The following is a 17,032-nucleotide window of genomic DNA, read 5'->3' as shown; positions in this document are numbered from 1 at the left end:
CTACTCTCCATCTCAGGAGACTACACATCTTCCAGTGGAGTTTGGCCTCTCCTACTGGGCATCTCCACCAGCTGCTGTCTCCTTCCCAAGCTCTGGCTTTCTCTCATGAGCCCCCTCTCTTCACAGCAGCCTACTCGCTGGGGAAGCCTGAACCTCTGGAGTCCCAGTGACCTCACACCTTCCTCAGTCCTTGGCTTTGGGTGTGGCAGTGGCATCCTCCTGTTGACAGTTTCTAGAACAAAGTTCCTCTGAAAGACACAGACCAGTGCCTCTCATATGTTTTCATGGGGCTGAATCACCAGATTCAGGTGAACGCACCACGATGGGGACACATTTCTAACAAGCTCCAGGTGACATCAATGGCTGATCCTTGGACCAGAGTGAGTTTTCTTTCCTTGGTACAATGTGTCAAGCACTCTCCAGGGACTAGAGTCACAAAGGTGAACACAACAGATATCCTGCTTGTTTTCTGTGCATGTTTGTGGCCCTAAGGACAGATAGACATAATTGGATGATAATTATGCGATTATAAATGACATAGAGTCCCTCAGTGACAAAAATTTAACATGCTTGGCTGCTAGCCCACAAGTTGGAAGTTCAAGTCCACCCAGAGGTGTCTCAGGAGAAAAGCTTGGTGATCTACTTCTGAAAACTCAGTCATTAAAACCATATCTTAGGTGGAATCCTGAGCCCATCCAGAACCTTCTGAGATGGGACATTCCCACTTGAAAGGACAAGCAGACTGCCTGGAATAGCTAGAGGAACAGAAGACATTTCTTGAAAGAAAGACCAGCAGGAAAAATCCAAAACAAAAATGACAGTCTGATTGGCTACTACAAGAACAAGCATGTTGTTCACTGGGGAGCCATCAAGGTAAGTAATCAAGTCCCTTCAGGACAAACCCCCGCCTCTAAGACTGAAACTCAAAGGGAACACATGAGCAGGCATGTAAGCTTGCTGGTGAGCATGATGGTATCCTAGTAAGAGGAAGAGGGGGATAGGCAGCAATGAAGAAATAGGCTGAATTCAACCACGTTCCATAGACTTCCGTTGACCTGGAGATGAGAGAGAGAAGAGGAGGGGGTTGGTTGTTCTGAAGTGTCGACTCCTGAACCCTTGAACAAGGACATAGCCAAAGAGGACTAGAGCTGAGAGTGAAGCTCCCAGTTGATGTAAAAAGTAAGGGGAGATAATGCCCAAAAAAGGAAACAAGTATAAATTGCTATAACTTGATGAACTTGATCTTTACTTATGGATGTAGTAGCTCAAAATACCAACTGAGAGGGAAGGAGTCCTCACATCCAAAATCAATCCTATCCTCTCTGTATACAGAGTTGATAGAGACAGGCAACATAGGCATTGGCTACCTAAAATGGGAGGGGCCATAAAGGCACGAAGTGACTGGCTTACAAATTTTCAAGAGGGAGTTTAGTTTCAGACTGTGTAGGGGAAGATAGAATCCCACTGAAGAGTTGTCATCTTGTCTGGACGGGTCTGGTGAAAGGATATAGGGATATGATTCTTATGATTCAATTGCTGTTGTTGTTAAGTGCCATCGAGTCGGTTCCAACCCATAGTGACCCTGTACAGGGTTTCCGAGGGTGTAAATCTTTACGGGAGTAGAAAGCCTCATCTTTCTCCCGAGTAATTATTATCATGACTAATTGTGACTGTCACAATTGTAAAGGTAGAAATTTTGTAACAAAAAGAGGGGAGTAGTTAATCTTACAGTCCAGGAACGGAGAACCCTAGGACCATCAAGGGAGAAGAGCATGAGCAGAATGTGGGACTCTATCCAGAGAAGCAGCAACACCAGAGATGGAGGCAGAGATGAGGATATGGAGAGAGGGAGCAGCTGAGGACTCTAGACTCATGGAAAGAGAAAGCTGTGTGCTGGCAGTAAGGTGCTGGCAGCCAGGAGGCAGGCTTGCAGAATGTATCCTTTGGTTGTTTAAATGATTATATATTCCTGAGTGTTTTTGTGTACATCCCCTCCCCACCCAAAAAAAAATAAAACCAGAATAGAAGCAAATACTGTTGAATGATGATACACAGAGGAGATTGTAATCATTGCAATGAAATGATGAGTGTAAAACTGATGTTACCCCATGTAAACTTCACTCAATTCACAATAAAAACTTTGAAAAAAAAACATATCTACTCTGACACACATAGGGTGGTCATAAGCCAGCATCAACTCAACGGCAATTAGTGGTGTAAATTATACTTTGAGGAGCATGCCAAAGAGTGGACAGGAGGACTGACCAGTACAGTTAGTCAGGGAGGGCTTCCTGGCTAAGGTGGTAGGTACTAGAGCAGAGAATAAGGGAGTCAGGAGTGTGTGGAGCAGGGAGAGACAGGCTCAGGAGCAGTGTTTGAGCAATGGAAGGGTCACTAGGTGTGGTCCAAGAGAAGCCAGCCTGGCTGGAGCTGTGAGGGAAACCTGGGGAATCTGGGGAATAAGCCCTGACCCACTCAGGGTCATGCTTAGAGATTCCTCCTTCCCCATCAAGGAGGCTGCACCTGAATTCAACTTCCTTCGGCTCTCCACCTGCCCATTCTGCAGGCCAGAATCCAACTTCCTGCAAATGCCGGCAGCTGGTATCCTCAGACACCTCCCTGCTCAGCTGGCAATGGCTTGCCAGAGTTTGGCTGCTGGTTCCCAGTAAACAAGGCCATACAGTACACATTTTAAAAGGCCAGGAGCAGAAGCAGATCCCTCCTGGGGCACCCAGTGTGTTCAGTAACCTGGTCCATGCACACAGCACTTGGTGCTTACGTTTCCCAACAAACCCTATTTCTTTTCCCATACCAGATGACACTGCAGTATTTTTCTTCACCCTTCTATCCTCCACATTGTTGTTGTTAAGTGCCAGCGAGTCAATTCTGACCCAGAGCGACCCTGTGCAGGGTTTCCAAGGAGCGGATCTTGTAGAGCAAGCTGACTTTGCAGTCCAGTGCATTAAACCACAGTACCACGGCAAGACTTCCCCACATTAGGCTTTTGTCTATGTCTTAAGTACGATAGAAAGTCAATAGATGATTAAGCATAGGGGTCTTGTGACGGGTTTTGTATTTCCAAACTCCTTTCTGGCTGCAGCATGAAGAATGGGTTGAAAGTAGAGGGACAGGAGAAAAATGAGGTGGCCACAGGGGTATGACAGAGTCCTGGTGTGGCACTGTGGGTCAATGTGCTAGACTGCAAACTTGGTTTGAACCACAAGGTCAGCGGTTCAAACTCACCGACAGCTCCTTGGAAACCCTATACAGGGTTGCTATGGGTTGGAACGGACTCCCGGGCACTTAACAGCAACAGTCCCATTTTCTATTCCTTAGCCCAGAGGCCAGCCTGACAAAGCAGGTACTAGCCAGGTGGGAACTTATAGGAATTTGAGGAGCCTCTCTCATTTGTCTCTGTGTTGAGATTCTTGGGTGCCACTTCCTTCTCTAGGAAAGGAGGAGCACCCTGAGCAAAGATTGGGAGGGTGACTGGGGAAGAGGACAGGGAAGGGGCTGGCATATCACTCCCCTCCAATCTGGTCTCAGGGTAAAACTCCCAGGAAAATGTCCCTAGAAGGCAAGCAGACCCCTCCCCAACAGCCTCCTGGAGCCCAGGAAACAACTGTGCACACCTTCCACCCTCTTCAGCTTTGGTGTTCGTCACTTCAGGAGAGAGGCAAGGGGGGCCCTGGGGTCTCTGCCACCACATATGTCTGCCGTCTGGGGCCAGGCCTGCATGTCAGAAAGTTCTCAGCTCTACGCCAGCTTTTGCATTTATTTTTCATCTTTATCCCATTGCAGTTGAAACCTCCCAGCTGCTCCTGGGAAACCCTATACAGAGTCGCTATAAGTCAAAACCCATTTGGTGGCACTTAACAGCAGCAACATCCCACTGCCATCAGCTCCTAGTGACCCCGTATAGGGTTTCCAAGGAGCAGCTGGTGGATTTGAACCACCAAACTTGCAGTTAACAGTCCAGTGCTTATCCTACAGCGCCACACCAGGACCCTCGATGACCCCGTTGTTGTTGTTATGTGCCGTGGAGTCGGTTCCGACTTATAGCAACTTTGCACAGGGTTTCTGAGGTTGTAAATCTTTAAGGAGCAGGAAGCCTCATCTGTCTCCCGCAGAACTGCAGGTATTATCAAACTGCTGACCTTGAGGTTCACAGCCCAACTGGTAAACATATGTCATTGTTGTTGTTGTTAGGTGCCATCGAGTCAGTACCGACCCATAGCGACCTTATGCACAGCGGAAGAAAATATTGCCCGATCCTAGGCCAACCTCACAGGACAGTGTAAAACTGCCCTGTAGGGTTTTCAAGACTGTAAATCTTTACAAGAGCAGACATCTTTCTCTGGAAGAGTCAAATCCTATCTTTTGGTGAGAAGCCAAGCGCTAACCACGGCATGACCAAAACACAAATCAAACACTCCACGATCTGCTCTCACTCTGACTACTATGTCCCTCTCAGTTTCTTCATCTGTGAAATGAGGTGAACAGCTTTGGTTCTGTGGAGGTTGTCTGTACAGATATGTGGGGGCTCACAGGCCAGGCACAAGAGGCAGGAAATGCCAAGAAAAGGGAGGCGCTGGGTTCAGACAGCACTGGGTGTTTGGGGCAGAAGCAGAAGTCGTTCATGAAGAGGTCAGGGAGGAAGAAGCGCCTGACAAGAAGGGAGGACCAAGTTTCTGCTCACTGTCGAGGGGCCTGAGCCAGCAGTCTCCCTTGAAACAACAAACTCACAAGCATACTCTTATGCTTACATGCATTCACTCACACACACACACACACACACACACACACACACGTTCCAGGAGCTCTGATAGCATAGTGCTTATGAGTAGAGCTGCCAACCTCAAAGTCAGCAGTTCAAAACTACCAGCAGTTCCATGGGAGAAAGATGTGGCATTCTGCTCTGGTAAAGATTTATAGCCTTGGAAACCCTGTGCAGGGAGTTGGAACCAACTCCATGGTACTTAACAACAACAACAGGGGCACACAAGGAGCTCTGGAAGCGTGGTGGTTACGAATCAGGCTGCTAACCTCAAGGTTGTTGTTGTTGTTGTTATGTGCCATCGAGTCGGTTCCGACCCATAGCGACCCTGTATAGGGTTTCCGAGGGTGTAAATCTTTACAGGAGTAGAAAGCCTCATCTTTCTCCCGCGGAGCACCTGGTAGTTTCGAACCGCTGACCTTAAGGTTCGCAGCCCGATTCGTATAGGCAGTTCAAAACTACCAGCTGTTTCACAGGATGAGGCTTTCTGCTCCCATAAAGATTGACAGCCTCGGAAACCCTGTACAGGGTCACTATGAGTCAGAACCAACTCTACAGTACTTAACAACAACAACAACATGTGCACACAACCAGGGACTGGCATCTGGGAATGTTGTAGCCACCAAGCAACTGGGCATGCGCAGCCCCCAGCTGTGCTATTTAAAGGTGAGGAGCACCCCTGTGGCTACAACTCTCCAGCTGTGACATTCACTGGTTTGCACTTCACTGGGTAGTAAGTGCAGCCATCAGTTCCAAGAGCTGCTCCAGGCAGGAGCGCTGAGAATGGGGACAACAGGAAGGCAGGACACAGCTAAAGTCCTTTGACTTCTCTGAGTGCTCCGAGAAAGGACCATCCCATGACAGGATGGACCTGCCTTGGGGGTTAAGAATTCCATCAGGCCCTGCTCAGGAGCCAAGCTGTGTGACCACCCCAGCCTCAGTCAGCAGCTGGACCAGCTCCCAGGCCAGCGTCTCCAGTCTGGATAAACTTCCTCCCAGCAGCCCCAAGGTAAGTCTGGGGTGAGTGTACACTCCCCACTTTACCCGGCTCACTCCTGGGGCAAACAGAGGCTTTGACTGGGAGGGAAAGAGTCTGCGCTCTTCTGTAGGCCCTAGGACACATTCCTGAACATCTCTGAGCCATGCTACATGAAGGGGATGGTAGAGGAGGGTGCAGGCCACCTCCTCCCCATGGAGAGTATTGAAAGGCCAGCCCTGAAGGACAAGAGCCTGGAATTGCCCAGACCTGCCCCCTTGGCTGTACCGAATCCTTGGGATGCCCCACCACATGGAGCCTTCTGGAAATGAAACAGGAGAGAAGTGTCCTTCGTGACATATGAAAAGGCTTCACAAAGTTTGTGGGGAAATGTAACTGAAGGATAATGGGATTTTTCTATCAACTTTTTGAAGCTCCCTTGTATATCATGAGCTGGACGTGTCCATCCTAGAGTGGGGTCTCTAGTGCCCTCTGCTCCATTATCCTAGCCAAGGTCCCATAACCCCTACCCCACCACGCACACTATGACTGGTGAGGACGGAGCGGAGCCAACACTCTTCCTGGGAGCTACCCTAGGGCCTGGACAGGATGGGAAGACTTGAGTAGCTATAGGGTGATACAGAGACCAGACATCTCATTCCCTTACAAGTAGATCATTTCATCCCTCTGTTGTAGCCTCATAGAGTCATAACTTGCTGTTTACAGTAACGACGTGGGAGGCATACACTTTCTTTATAAAAGGGGGTTCATTGAGAATTATTCCCTATTTCTATGCCAAATATCTGCAATGCAACTTCGCCTTTGAGGCTTAAGAGGGAGATGAGATTCCTGAGTAGAGGGGCCTACCCCGCTCTGTCCCTCCACTCCAGCTTCCCAAGAGACCTTGAAGATCATTGCTGCTGTCTAGGGCAGTTGGGATGGGACTCATACCTTGGGGAGGGACCAGCCTGAAAATTGGCTCTGTCTGCCCCAGGGAAAGATAGGGCTACCACAGCCATGGTCCTACATGCCAGGCACACATTTGTCTGTCCTTCTGACCTCCAGCCAGTGGACTGAACCACTCCTGGAAGCTGTCTCCGTCCGTGCCACTGGATGACAGCCTAGACTTGACTTCTGCTTTTCCATTCTGGCATGACCACTATGTGGGCAAGCAGCTTTACCACTCTGAGAACCCTGACTTTCTCAAATAGCTTGAAGATGACAGGGGATAAGGTGATGCCCTTGTTTCTGTCTCTTCACAGGCAGCCAGGACTCAGACTGCTGCCTGGGTCCCCTTCCCCACCGTCGATGTTCCGGACCACGTCCACTACACCCTGGGCACGGTGATCCTATTAGTGGGGCTCACTGGGATGCTGGGCAATCTGATCGTCATCTACACCTTCTGCAGGTGCCTGGTTCATAGGCTGGGGCCCGGGCTCAGAGCAAGGCAGAGCACAGAGCAGGAACCTGACGGCCAGGTCTAATGGGAAAGCCAGGCCAAGCCTTGACCCACAAACCCAGGGAAGGCAAGCTTGAATGGTACATACCATTAAGCCACAGACCCAAGACACCCAGCTCTCAGACCCAGACCATCCTCTCTCTACCTTGAAGAGCAGCCCCAGGCACTAGAACCCTGAGTACTCATGCCCCTTGGCAATCAACCATTTGTTATTGTTGTTGTTGTTAAGTGCCATCGAGTCAGTTCCAACCCATAGTGACCCTGTATAGGGTTTCCGAGGAGCAGCTGGTGAGCTTGAACCGCCAACCTTGCAGTTCAAATGGATTTGCAGTCTGGCGCATTAACCCATAGCCCCACACCCAGACTCCCATTAGGTCCCCCTTTTGTCTTGGCTCCCACAGCAGCCTGAATGGCTGAGACAGGCAAGTGGAGAAGGGAGCCTAAACCCCACCACCTACCAGTGCAATGGTTTGGGGTAGTCTTTTGTCCTCTTTGAGCTCACTTTTCTTGTTGGCAACACAGAGTTGCATATGATGTTCATGGTTAGTTCACATACGTGGATGGAGTTCATGCAACGATCAGGTAAGTTCATATACATGGAGTTGCATTTATGGTCAGGCAAGTTCAAGTACATGCAATGCCCTGCAAGTGAGTCTGAATCCTAGCCAGAACATTTAGTGAGTTTCATGATCTGGAGCAAGTTGTTTCACAAGGGGAGACTCGGAGTTCTTATCTGGAAAATGGGAACAACAGAATCTCCTTCTGGGGAAGATGTGACGATGGGTGATGAGAGGTAAGGTTTGTGAAAGGCTGGGCAGTGTGCAGGGCCCATTCTCTCCCTTCCACCTCCCTGAGGGTGCAGATTACAGAAACAGTTACACTGGGCCAGGTCAGGACCTTTGAGGAAGCGGGCTGAGGGTGGTGCCCAAGCAGGAGCGATACACGAGAAACACAAGGGAAGCAGAGTCTGGGTGCAATTCAGAGGAACCTAATGGAGAAGCCCCTGAGGAGACATTTGTCCAGACAATGTCCCAGGAAAGCAAGGGCTTTGTGCAAGGAGTGAGCATGCATCATGCCGAAGAAACCAAGAATGGACTCAGCCCAAGAAGCTGCGTCTGCGGGGCCTCACAGCAACTCCAGAGGGCACTGTGCTCTCATTTAATGCAGAGAGAGCTGCCCCTAGAAGACAAGGGGGGGGGGGGTGCTGTGGGGTGTCTCGCTCCCAGTACAGCTGGGCCCAAAGGCTGCTCAGATGGTACTTACTGACCAGAGAGATAGGTCCGTAACCCAATAGCTTATGCCTGCATACGTATCAATGCGCGTATGTGGGAATGTATACGTGTGTGTGCATGTGTGTGATTAGGGGGTTAGGGGAGCCCCCCCCCAGCAGAATTACACTTCCTAACAGTCTCTGGCCCTTTCCAGGAGCAGAGGCCTCCGGACACCTGCCAACATGTTCATTATCAACCTTGCTGTCAGTGACTTCCTCATGTCCTTCACCCAGGCCCCCGTCTTCTTCACCAGCAGCCTCTATAAGCGGTGGCTCTTTGGGGAGGCAGGTAGACACTCGGGACTCCCTCCTGCCAGAGGGAGGAGGAGGGTTGTGACCAGGGGATGCCCACAGTGGAGGAGGCCCAGATGAGGAGGTGATGTGCTCTTCCTGGACAGGGAGTGGATAGCTGCTCTCAATCACACAGTCAGAGAGCACTGGAAGGAAGACTCAGGTTCAAGTCCTGAAGCTTCTGCCAGCCCTGCCAGAGATGGAGAAAAGCCCAGGTCTGCTTTCTGAGGGGAAGACAGAAGCCTAACATGCTCTATCCCCATAGCCTTCCTCCCCTAAGTACTGGTGGGCACCCTCCTGAGGTCAGGGTGTTGTGTCCACAGGCTGCGAGTTCTATGCCTTCTGCGGGGCTCTCTTTGGCATCACCTCCATGATTACCCTTACTGTCATTGCCCTGGACCGCTACCTGGTGATCACACGCCCACTGGCCACCGTCGGTGTGGTATCCAAGAGGCGGGCGGTACTTGTCCTGCTGGGCGTCTGGCTCTATGCCCTGGGCTGGAGTCTGCCACCCTTCTTTGGCTGGAGTAAGTGGGCTTGTGGAAATGAGGGAGGGGTAGATAGGCTGGGACCGGCAAGTTCCAGAGGGATGTAAGTGGATTTGGGTCTCCCAGCTGGCAGGAGAGGGTAAGGGACGACTTGAACCTCGTAGACAATGAGGAACATAACTCCCAGCAAGAGTCAGCACTTCCAGGGACCAGAAGAGAAGGCCACATGCTGGGTTTGCCTTAAGTCAGACCAGGCAAAGCAATGGGGGTGAGGCCTCAGCAAACAGGAAGCTTGGTAACAGCAAAGAAGCAGCCCTCCTGGGCAGGAATTGGAAGCTGGTGGGAGCTCTGGGAAGTCAGATCTTGAGGCTGGGGTGAGGTCTCTGCTACGAACTATCAAGCAGTGGCGGCTGTGGGCTTTAGCCAGCTGTCTCTCAATCAGCAGCTGATGCCGCTGCCAGAGTGACTTAGGAAGCTCCCCTACCCATACCCCACCTGCCCTGAGCATCCTGACTGCACTGAACAGGGTGGGGCTGGGGCCACACACACAAAGCTCCTGGAACATGACAGACTGGAACCAGCGCTGAAGACCCAAGGGCCAACCCATTGAGCACCTGCTCTGCCTCCCAGGTGCCTATGTTCCCGACGGGCTACTGACATCCTGCTCCTGGGACTACATGAGCTTCACGCCCTCGGTCCGCGCCTATACCATGCTTCTCTTCTGCTCTGTGTTCTTCCTCCCCCTGCTTGTCATCATCTACTGCTACATCTTCATCTTTAGAGCCATCCGGGAGACAGGCCGGTAAGAACCAGGCTAAGAAGAGAGTTCGATGGGCAGATGAGAGCTGTACCCTTTCTGCCAAGGCTGCTATTGGGCACTCCCAGGAAGGCAAAGGCAAACTGATGTTCTTCTGAAGTGAGGTGAGGCCTAAAAGCCAGCACAAGGAACCTGAGTGCATCAAGAAGTCTGAGGGGAGGAACCTTAGGTTTAGGGACCACAGCTGAACCACAGGGAGCGATTCGGCTCCATATAATAGAGAACTTTCTCGGAGTCAGCAATGTCTGCACTGTAAAGGATGACTCCTTGTCCAGGGAGGCACCCCAACAGCAGTGACACACGTTGCTATGCAAGTGCAGTCAGACTCCGACTCTGCCCACCCTAGGTCTCTCCAGACCTTCGAAGCCTATGAGGGTTCAAGCGAATCCTCAAGACAGAGGCAGCAGCTGCAGAGTGAGTGGAAGATGGCCAAGATTGCATTGCTGATCATCTCGCTCTATGTGCTCTCCTGGGCCCCCTACTCCACTGTGGTCCTGGTGGCCTTTGCAGGGTGAGCAGTGGGTACGAAGCTAAGGCTGGGGCTGAAGGGAGGTTAAGGCAAGCTGGGCTCTTCCTTCCCAGGGCTAATTGTCCTCAACCTCAGTCTTGCCTCAGTCTTATTCTCTCCCTGGCATGTACTTCCCTACCCCAGGCAGGTCTGCTCAGTTCTTGGGTGCATCAGGACATATGTTTGGGGAGCTGATATGCAGACCATGGCCTATGAAGGTTGTCAGGCTCTGCGAAACCCCTTGGGGACACGCAGATCTCCCTGAGATTCCAGTTCTCTCTCTGCCTGAGTTGTGGGCGCAGAGCCAGGAGGGTTGAGTCTGGGGACTTAGAATTCTGCAGAAGAATGGGCCTCAGCTAGACTTCAGAAGAACTTTTGTGCAGGAATGGCCCTTCTGCTCTCTGGCCTTCCTATGAGAGAGCCAGGGGAGCAGGTGGGTGGGAGGGCTGAGGGGAACTGGGCAGAGGGCCTGAGATCCAGGGTTATACAAGTGATTGGGGGAAGATCATGCTGAGCCCTCACCTGGGTTGTTGCCAGCAGCACAAACTCCAAGAGACAATTGTTGTTGTTGTTAAGTACTGTGGAGTCGGTTCCGACTCACAATGACCCTGTGCAGGGTATCTGAGGCTGCAAATCTTTACGGAACTTGTCAAACCATGCCCCAAGTCTGATACTTCTTCCTCCCAAGGCCCCTTCCCAGGTTCCTAGTCACCTTTGTCTTTGTTTAACCTCAGGTCAGAATTCTTCCTGGCATAGCCAGTCTCCTCCATCTATGGAGCAAATGTAGACTAGGCTGAGCTGGGCTGAGCTGGGCTGGGCGGGGCTGCACTGGGCAGTTCCCCTGGTGGGACCTGACCCAGAGAACAAAATGTTCCTTGTGGGGATGGGGGCTGTGGAGGGGGTTGTGAGCCTCTGGGGTCAGCCACCCAGCAAAGGGGCTCATACCTTCTCTGTCCCAGGTACGCACATGTCCTGACACCCTACATGAATTCCGTGCCAGCTGTCATTGCCAAGGCCTCTGCCATCCACAATCCCATCATTTACGCCATCACCCATCCCAAGTACAGGTGCGGTCCTCCTCCTTCCAGAACCCCCAGCCCATTTCCCCCAGGCCCAACCTGATGATCCCGCAGGCGTGAGATCTGCAAATGGAGAGCTGAGACCAGCTATCTTTTCTCTTTCTTGAATGTGCGTTGTCTGGAGTATGGAGCTGGAATGACCCTGCCCTTGCCCCAACTTCCCTGGGCTCAGCTTGAAGGGATGCCAGGGTTCCCTGGGCAGTATACCATCCTAACTGTGCAAACTTAGGAGCTGGCACTGGCAGATCAGTAGCGCTGCCACCTGGAAGCAACCCAGCAGTGTGTCCTGGAGAGAACACAACAGGGGAAGCACTCAATCTGCATAAAGAACCCTGGTGGAGGACTGGGGAGGTGACTTCAGTGCTTCCCTTGGCCTGGAGGTGTCAGTCGTTCGCTGCCCAGCCTGAGCCAGCCCAGCGAGAGGCTGCTCAGATGTGTCCCTGGCCCCAGTTCACAGGGATGAGGCTTGACCCAGCCACATGAGAGACTGCTGATTTCTGCCCAGCTGACCACTACCTTAAAGCTCTCCCTCTATCCCCACCACAGTCTGTGAGTCTGTCAGGCTCCTTCATTCCAGCATCTGTCTCTCCTCCATCATCACCACCAATGACTCAAAGTGTCTGTCTGTCCATCCTCATCATCCCCACATCTGTCTGTTCTCAGAACCCCAATGTCTGAGCCTTCCCATTTCCTCAGTAACTCTCTGTCCACCCCCATTAGCCTGGTTTCAGTATGTCCATCCCTTACCATCACCCTCTGTGTCTGTTTGTCCACCTCCTCCTCTGCCCTAACCAGAATGGCCATCGCCCAACACCTACCCTGCCTGGGGACGCTGCTGGGTGTGTCAGGCCAGCACGCCCACCCTTACACCAGCTGCCGCTCCACTCGCCATTCCACCCTGAGCAGCCAGGCCTCTTACCTCAGCTGGATCTCCCGACACAGACGCCAGGCATCCTTGAGTTCTGAGAGTGACAGGGTAAGGCTCTTGGGGCTTCTGCTGGCTGGCAGCTGGTCATCCTTCCCTCTGTTAGATCAGCCTCAGTGCTGGGATGCCTCTGAAATTCAGCGTTGGGATACTCAGGACCCTAGACTGTGGCAGTAAGAGCTGCCCACAACTCCCTACCCATAGCTTTCTCATGTATCCTCCTCACCTATAGGCAGGACTCTGGAGCCCTAAAGGGCAATGGGATCACCTGAGGTCCCCACCATCAGGCTAGGGTTGAATATAGGTATCCCAATGCCAGACCATATCCTTTCCAAAGCAAACACTGCACCAATGGCTTAGTGCCATAGACAGGCCTGTCCCCTCAGCACTGAACCTCTCTCTTTCTGGGAGCCTCCAGAGGTTCACAGAAGACAGCAGAAGGGGCAGTGACCTGGGAGTCAGAGACCTGGGTTCCTGCTCTCACTTAGTATGTGAGCTTGGATTCATCCTCTGAGCCTCTGAGTCCACCTCTGAAAACGAAAAACAGTCATGTCTCCATGTAAGACTGGGTAGGAGAGAGTGAGTGTGCCCAGGCTTGGGAGCTAACCCCCCTGGATTTCTGTCATCCCTGAAAGCCTCCTTAGTCCTGGGGCCTGCGGAAGGCTCCCTTCACCTCAGGCTCCTACCCCAGCCTCACTCAGGAACCTCTGTTCTGCCTACAGGGACCTGGCTGATCCCCACCCTGAGGGTCCCAGCTGAGGGAGGCGCAATCAGGGATTCACTTCTTTAAACCACAGTAGTACACTTTATGGAGTGAATCTTACCTGTTAGCCAGTGCTTAGATCCTCATGAAGAAGAATGCAAGATATCAGAATACCCACATTTACGAAGACATACAGCATACTTTCTCTCACACGTACACACTGTCTCTCTCACACACGCTTCCAATCTCGCACAGGTACCTTCTGTAACACACACATTTTCTCGCTCTCTCTCTCTCTCACACACACATATCCACACAATTGGCAGGGATTTGGTAGCTATCAGCCCTGTACACTGTGTCATGGCCTCACCATTAGCCATAAGGAGCATGGAAAAGATTTTGGGGAGGGGGACAAGGACAAAAGCAACACTATGGCATACCCTTCCCCTCACAGTGACTCTCTGACCTACCCAGGGCTGGACAGACACAGAGGCAGCAGCTGCAGGTGGAAGTGTCCAGCAAGTGAGCAGGTTCCCCTGCCATCAGGAGCTAGAGAACATGGAAGACAACACCCCTCCCAGGCCCCAAAGATGGGAAACAGAGACTCCCAGGAAGGTGATTATGCTTGACCTGCCAATGGGTAAAGGGGTGGGAAGAATGGGCAATTGGCCCAGAGAACTGCCAGGAAATGGGCAGCTTATTTTCAAAGGCAGGCCCAGTGTCCGCTGAAAATTACCCCCTCCTTAGACCTCTCAGCTTTCCCTTGACTGGTTGGGGTCTCGTGGGGCTTGTGCAGAGCCTGTGTGTATCTGTGTGTGGTTATGTGGTGTGACTGCATGTGTGTAGCAGGTGTCGTTGCTGACCTCACTGTACTTATGACAAACGTATGGCATGGACATAAGTATACCTCCGTGTGACTCTGAGTTAACGTGACACCTCAGGACATGTGGCTAAGCGTGCCACCATTGGTCTGCTCGGAACTGGGTGTGTTACAAAGGTCTCTGTGTAGACATACCTGGTAGGGTGTCCCAGTGGTGAGGAGAGGAGATATGTATGCTGTATATGAACTCAATATAAATGCCCCAAGATCGTGATGTCAGCCAGAATGCTTGTGGCTATTAAAAGAAGGCCAGCTGTTGGACCAAGTGCCTATGGAACGGAATGTCGATGGCAATTAGAGTAGGCGAGATTCTGGAAATACTGTGTGCATAGGCCCTCAGGCCTGACCTCCCCCCTCAGCTGACAACTCCAGCCCTGCCCGTCCACTCACACCCACGAAACACTCTGTGTCCTCGGGCCCATCTAACCCAGCTCCTAGACTCTCTAGAATTCCCCAGCAAGCCAGGAATACAGACACGTTTCTACCCTCATTCTCCTAAAGCCACTACCAGTAGAGCAGGCACCACCCCTCAATGCGGAACCTCTGCCTCCCCCCACCCACCCACTCCCGTGCATTTCCATCCTGGGGAGTCCCAGAGGGGATTCATTCCTCATCCCTGAGCCCTGAGCCCTGATGACAGCCTGGCAGCCACACGCAGGCTCGCCAGGGCTGCAAGGAAAGTCACCGTGCCTGTCCCAGAGGAAGTCCTGGGCTGGGGAGGGGCTTAGTGTGGTGACAGAACATCAACTGTCACCCACTGTGTGTGATACGCACTGCCATGGAGGTCTAGGCACACATGATGCTAGACACAGGGTTAAGTCCCCAGGGAAGACCTCACAGGGACAGTGAAGGTGAGATAGATTGCCAGTGTGGGTGGAACAGAAGGAGATGAATGTTCCGAGCCGAAGACACAGCCTGTGCAAACTCAGGAAGGCATAAAGGAGCTCAATGTCCTGGGACATGATGTGATTTTGTGACCCTGAGAACAGCAATGGGAACACAGAGGGCAGGGAGGAGAAACAGGAGTTGGTGGTACTGTGGGGAGCCTGGTGTCCCAGGATTTCAGATGTTGGTTTCAGAGGTCTCCAGGGCCCCTGAGGTGGTTTAAGTGGGGCACAGCATGACCAGCCTTCGCTTTACAGGGCTGGGTTGAATGGAATGAGCCTGCTGGGAGAAGACTGGAAGAAACTGGTGCTGTCAGGCAGCAGGACAGAGGAGGGGTGGAGAGGGAGTGAGGAATGTGGGAGGTAAGGACAAGGAAGGAGTGTGGGAGGCCCGGCGGGCACTGAGGTGGAGACTCTGGGGAAGAGTAGCAGGGGAGCCTTAGACATTCCTGACTAGAGCTCAGAAGAGAGGCCCCAGCTGTGGGATCCATCATCAGATGGCCTGCAATCTCAGGGGAAATCCACCCCAACCCAGGACACCATCTGGCCCTTGTGTGCCAACCTCCCCTCACCACTTGATGACCTCAAACATAGAAGTTCCTTGGGACACTGCTCTTACTGGGATAGTCCCCAAGCTAAATTAATGTGTCCTGTTGATTTTCAGACCAAGGAGCTGCCACCCAGCCTGGACTAGTGACTCTCCTTTTCTTCTGGGACACATTCAGCTCCTCACATCGCTCTCCCCCACACAGACCCGGATAGCCCTGACAGCCTGCAGCCATGTCACCCAAGGTGCCCTGCACTCATGGTTGCAGTCACACCCTCTCCCTACAGCACCAAATAAATGCCTGCTCCTGTGAAGTCAGTCCGTCTCGACGTCTATTCCTCATGTCAACTGCCAACATTGTCAGTTCAGCCAGAAGAGCGAGCCCTCACCTCCACACTCACCTTGAGCATCTGCACTTCCTCAAGTACTGTGTGCTGCAATTGTTCATGCAATGACAATGGTGATGGCTGCAGGGGACACCAGCTGTTTATGAGCCAGGCCCTGCACCCAGACTGGGTGCTCTGCTGGCACGGGAAGGCTAGTTGCCTCTTTCTGCCTGCATTCAAAGTTGAGCAGAGATAGCGTTCTGTGTACTGGAGACTGTGGATCACCCCTGACCTCTTCTTAAAGCACTGTCCAGGGTGCACTCTTCTCTGCACCCACACTTATGCACACAAACACTCCCCTATGCACACACACCTGCATGTACACTGAGCATGTGGGCACACACAGCCTCTAGCCTGTTTTCAAGTGGTGGTCCAAGTTTATCTCAGGGTTGCAAGACTCTGACAGGGGTAGGAAAATAAAATAAGCAAAGGTCTTGAACAAATGTGGTCTCTACCTATTGGTGCTGTGATGGGAGAGTGAGTCTGGGGCAGCCTTGGATGCTGCCAGCTATTTCTCTGCCTCCTCCCCTGTTCTCCCAACCTGACCTGTTCTCACTCCTGAAGTCCCATCTCCAAGAGCATGGGGGAGAGCAGAGAAGGGGTAGAAATCCCTCCCCAGCAAGCTGCTGCATTCAAGAAGCAGGTACCCAGCCTGTGGGTACCAGCTGATCTCACTGCCTTTGGGTCTCCCAAGGGAGACAGATGTGAGGAGGCTGGCTTTTCCCTTTCAGAGAACCCTCCCCAAGATTCTTCCCTTTCTTTCCCCTGAGGTCAGCATCCTGCAGTGCTTAAGTCTAAAGAAAGAGCCTGCAACATCAGGTACTACAGCTGAGCCCATTGCTACCCCTCCCTGTGCATAATCTGTGCCTTCCAGTCCTCACATTGCTCAGGGCCCTGCTGCTGGGTCCTCTAGGAAAGGGGATAAGGCTGATATTAAGGATGGGATGGGATGAGATGTGGGACACGGAATGGTATGGAAAAGGAATGGGGTCTTGGCCAGGAGCTGCTGACCTCCCAGGACAGATCAAGGCTGGCAGCTGGG

At 52.1% G+C, this 17,032-nt stretch overlaps 1 protein-coding gene across 1 annotated transcript; it reads left to right on the top strand.

The window, feature by feature from the left end:
- Window positions 1–5,642: 5,642 nt before the first annotated feature.
- On the top strand, window positions 5,643–15,751 carry OPN4 (opsin 4). The gene is made up of 10 exons (XM_006875926.1): window positions 5,643–5,786; window positions 7,016–7,161; window positions 8,638–8,771; window positions 9,097–9,300; window positions 9,892–10,063; window positions 10,425–10,589; window positions 11,546–11,653; window positions 12,461–12,641; window positions 13,768–13,908; window positions 15,722–15,751. Exons 1-10 carry the CDS (start codon window positions 5,643–5,645, stop codon window positions 15,749–15,751), a joined length of 1,425 nt encoding a protein of 474 aa, XP_006875988.1.
- The last annotated feature ends 1,281 nt before the right edge of the window (window positions 15,752–17,032 follow it).

Source organism: Chrysochloris asiatica, unplaced genomic scaffold (genome assembly GCF_000296735.1).
Source record: "Chrysochloris asiatica unplaced genomic scaffold, ChrAsi1.0 scaffold00346, whole genome shotgun sequence".
NCBI classification, from domain to species: Eukaryota; Metazoa; Chordata; class Mammalia; order Afrosoricida; family Chrysochloridae; genus Chrysochloris; species Chrysochloris asiatica.
The sequence above is the reverse complement of the archived record's forward strand: the minus strand, read 5'-3'. Positions and strand labels throughout refer to the sequence as shown.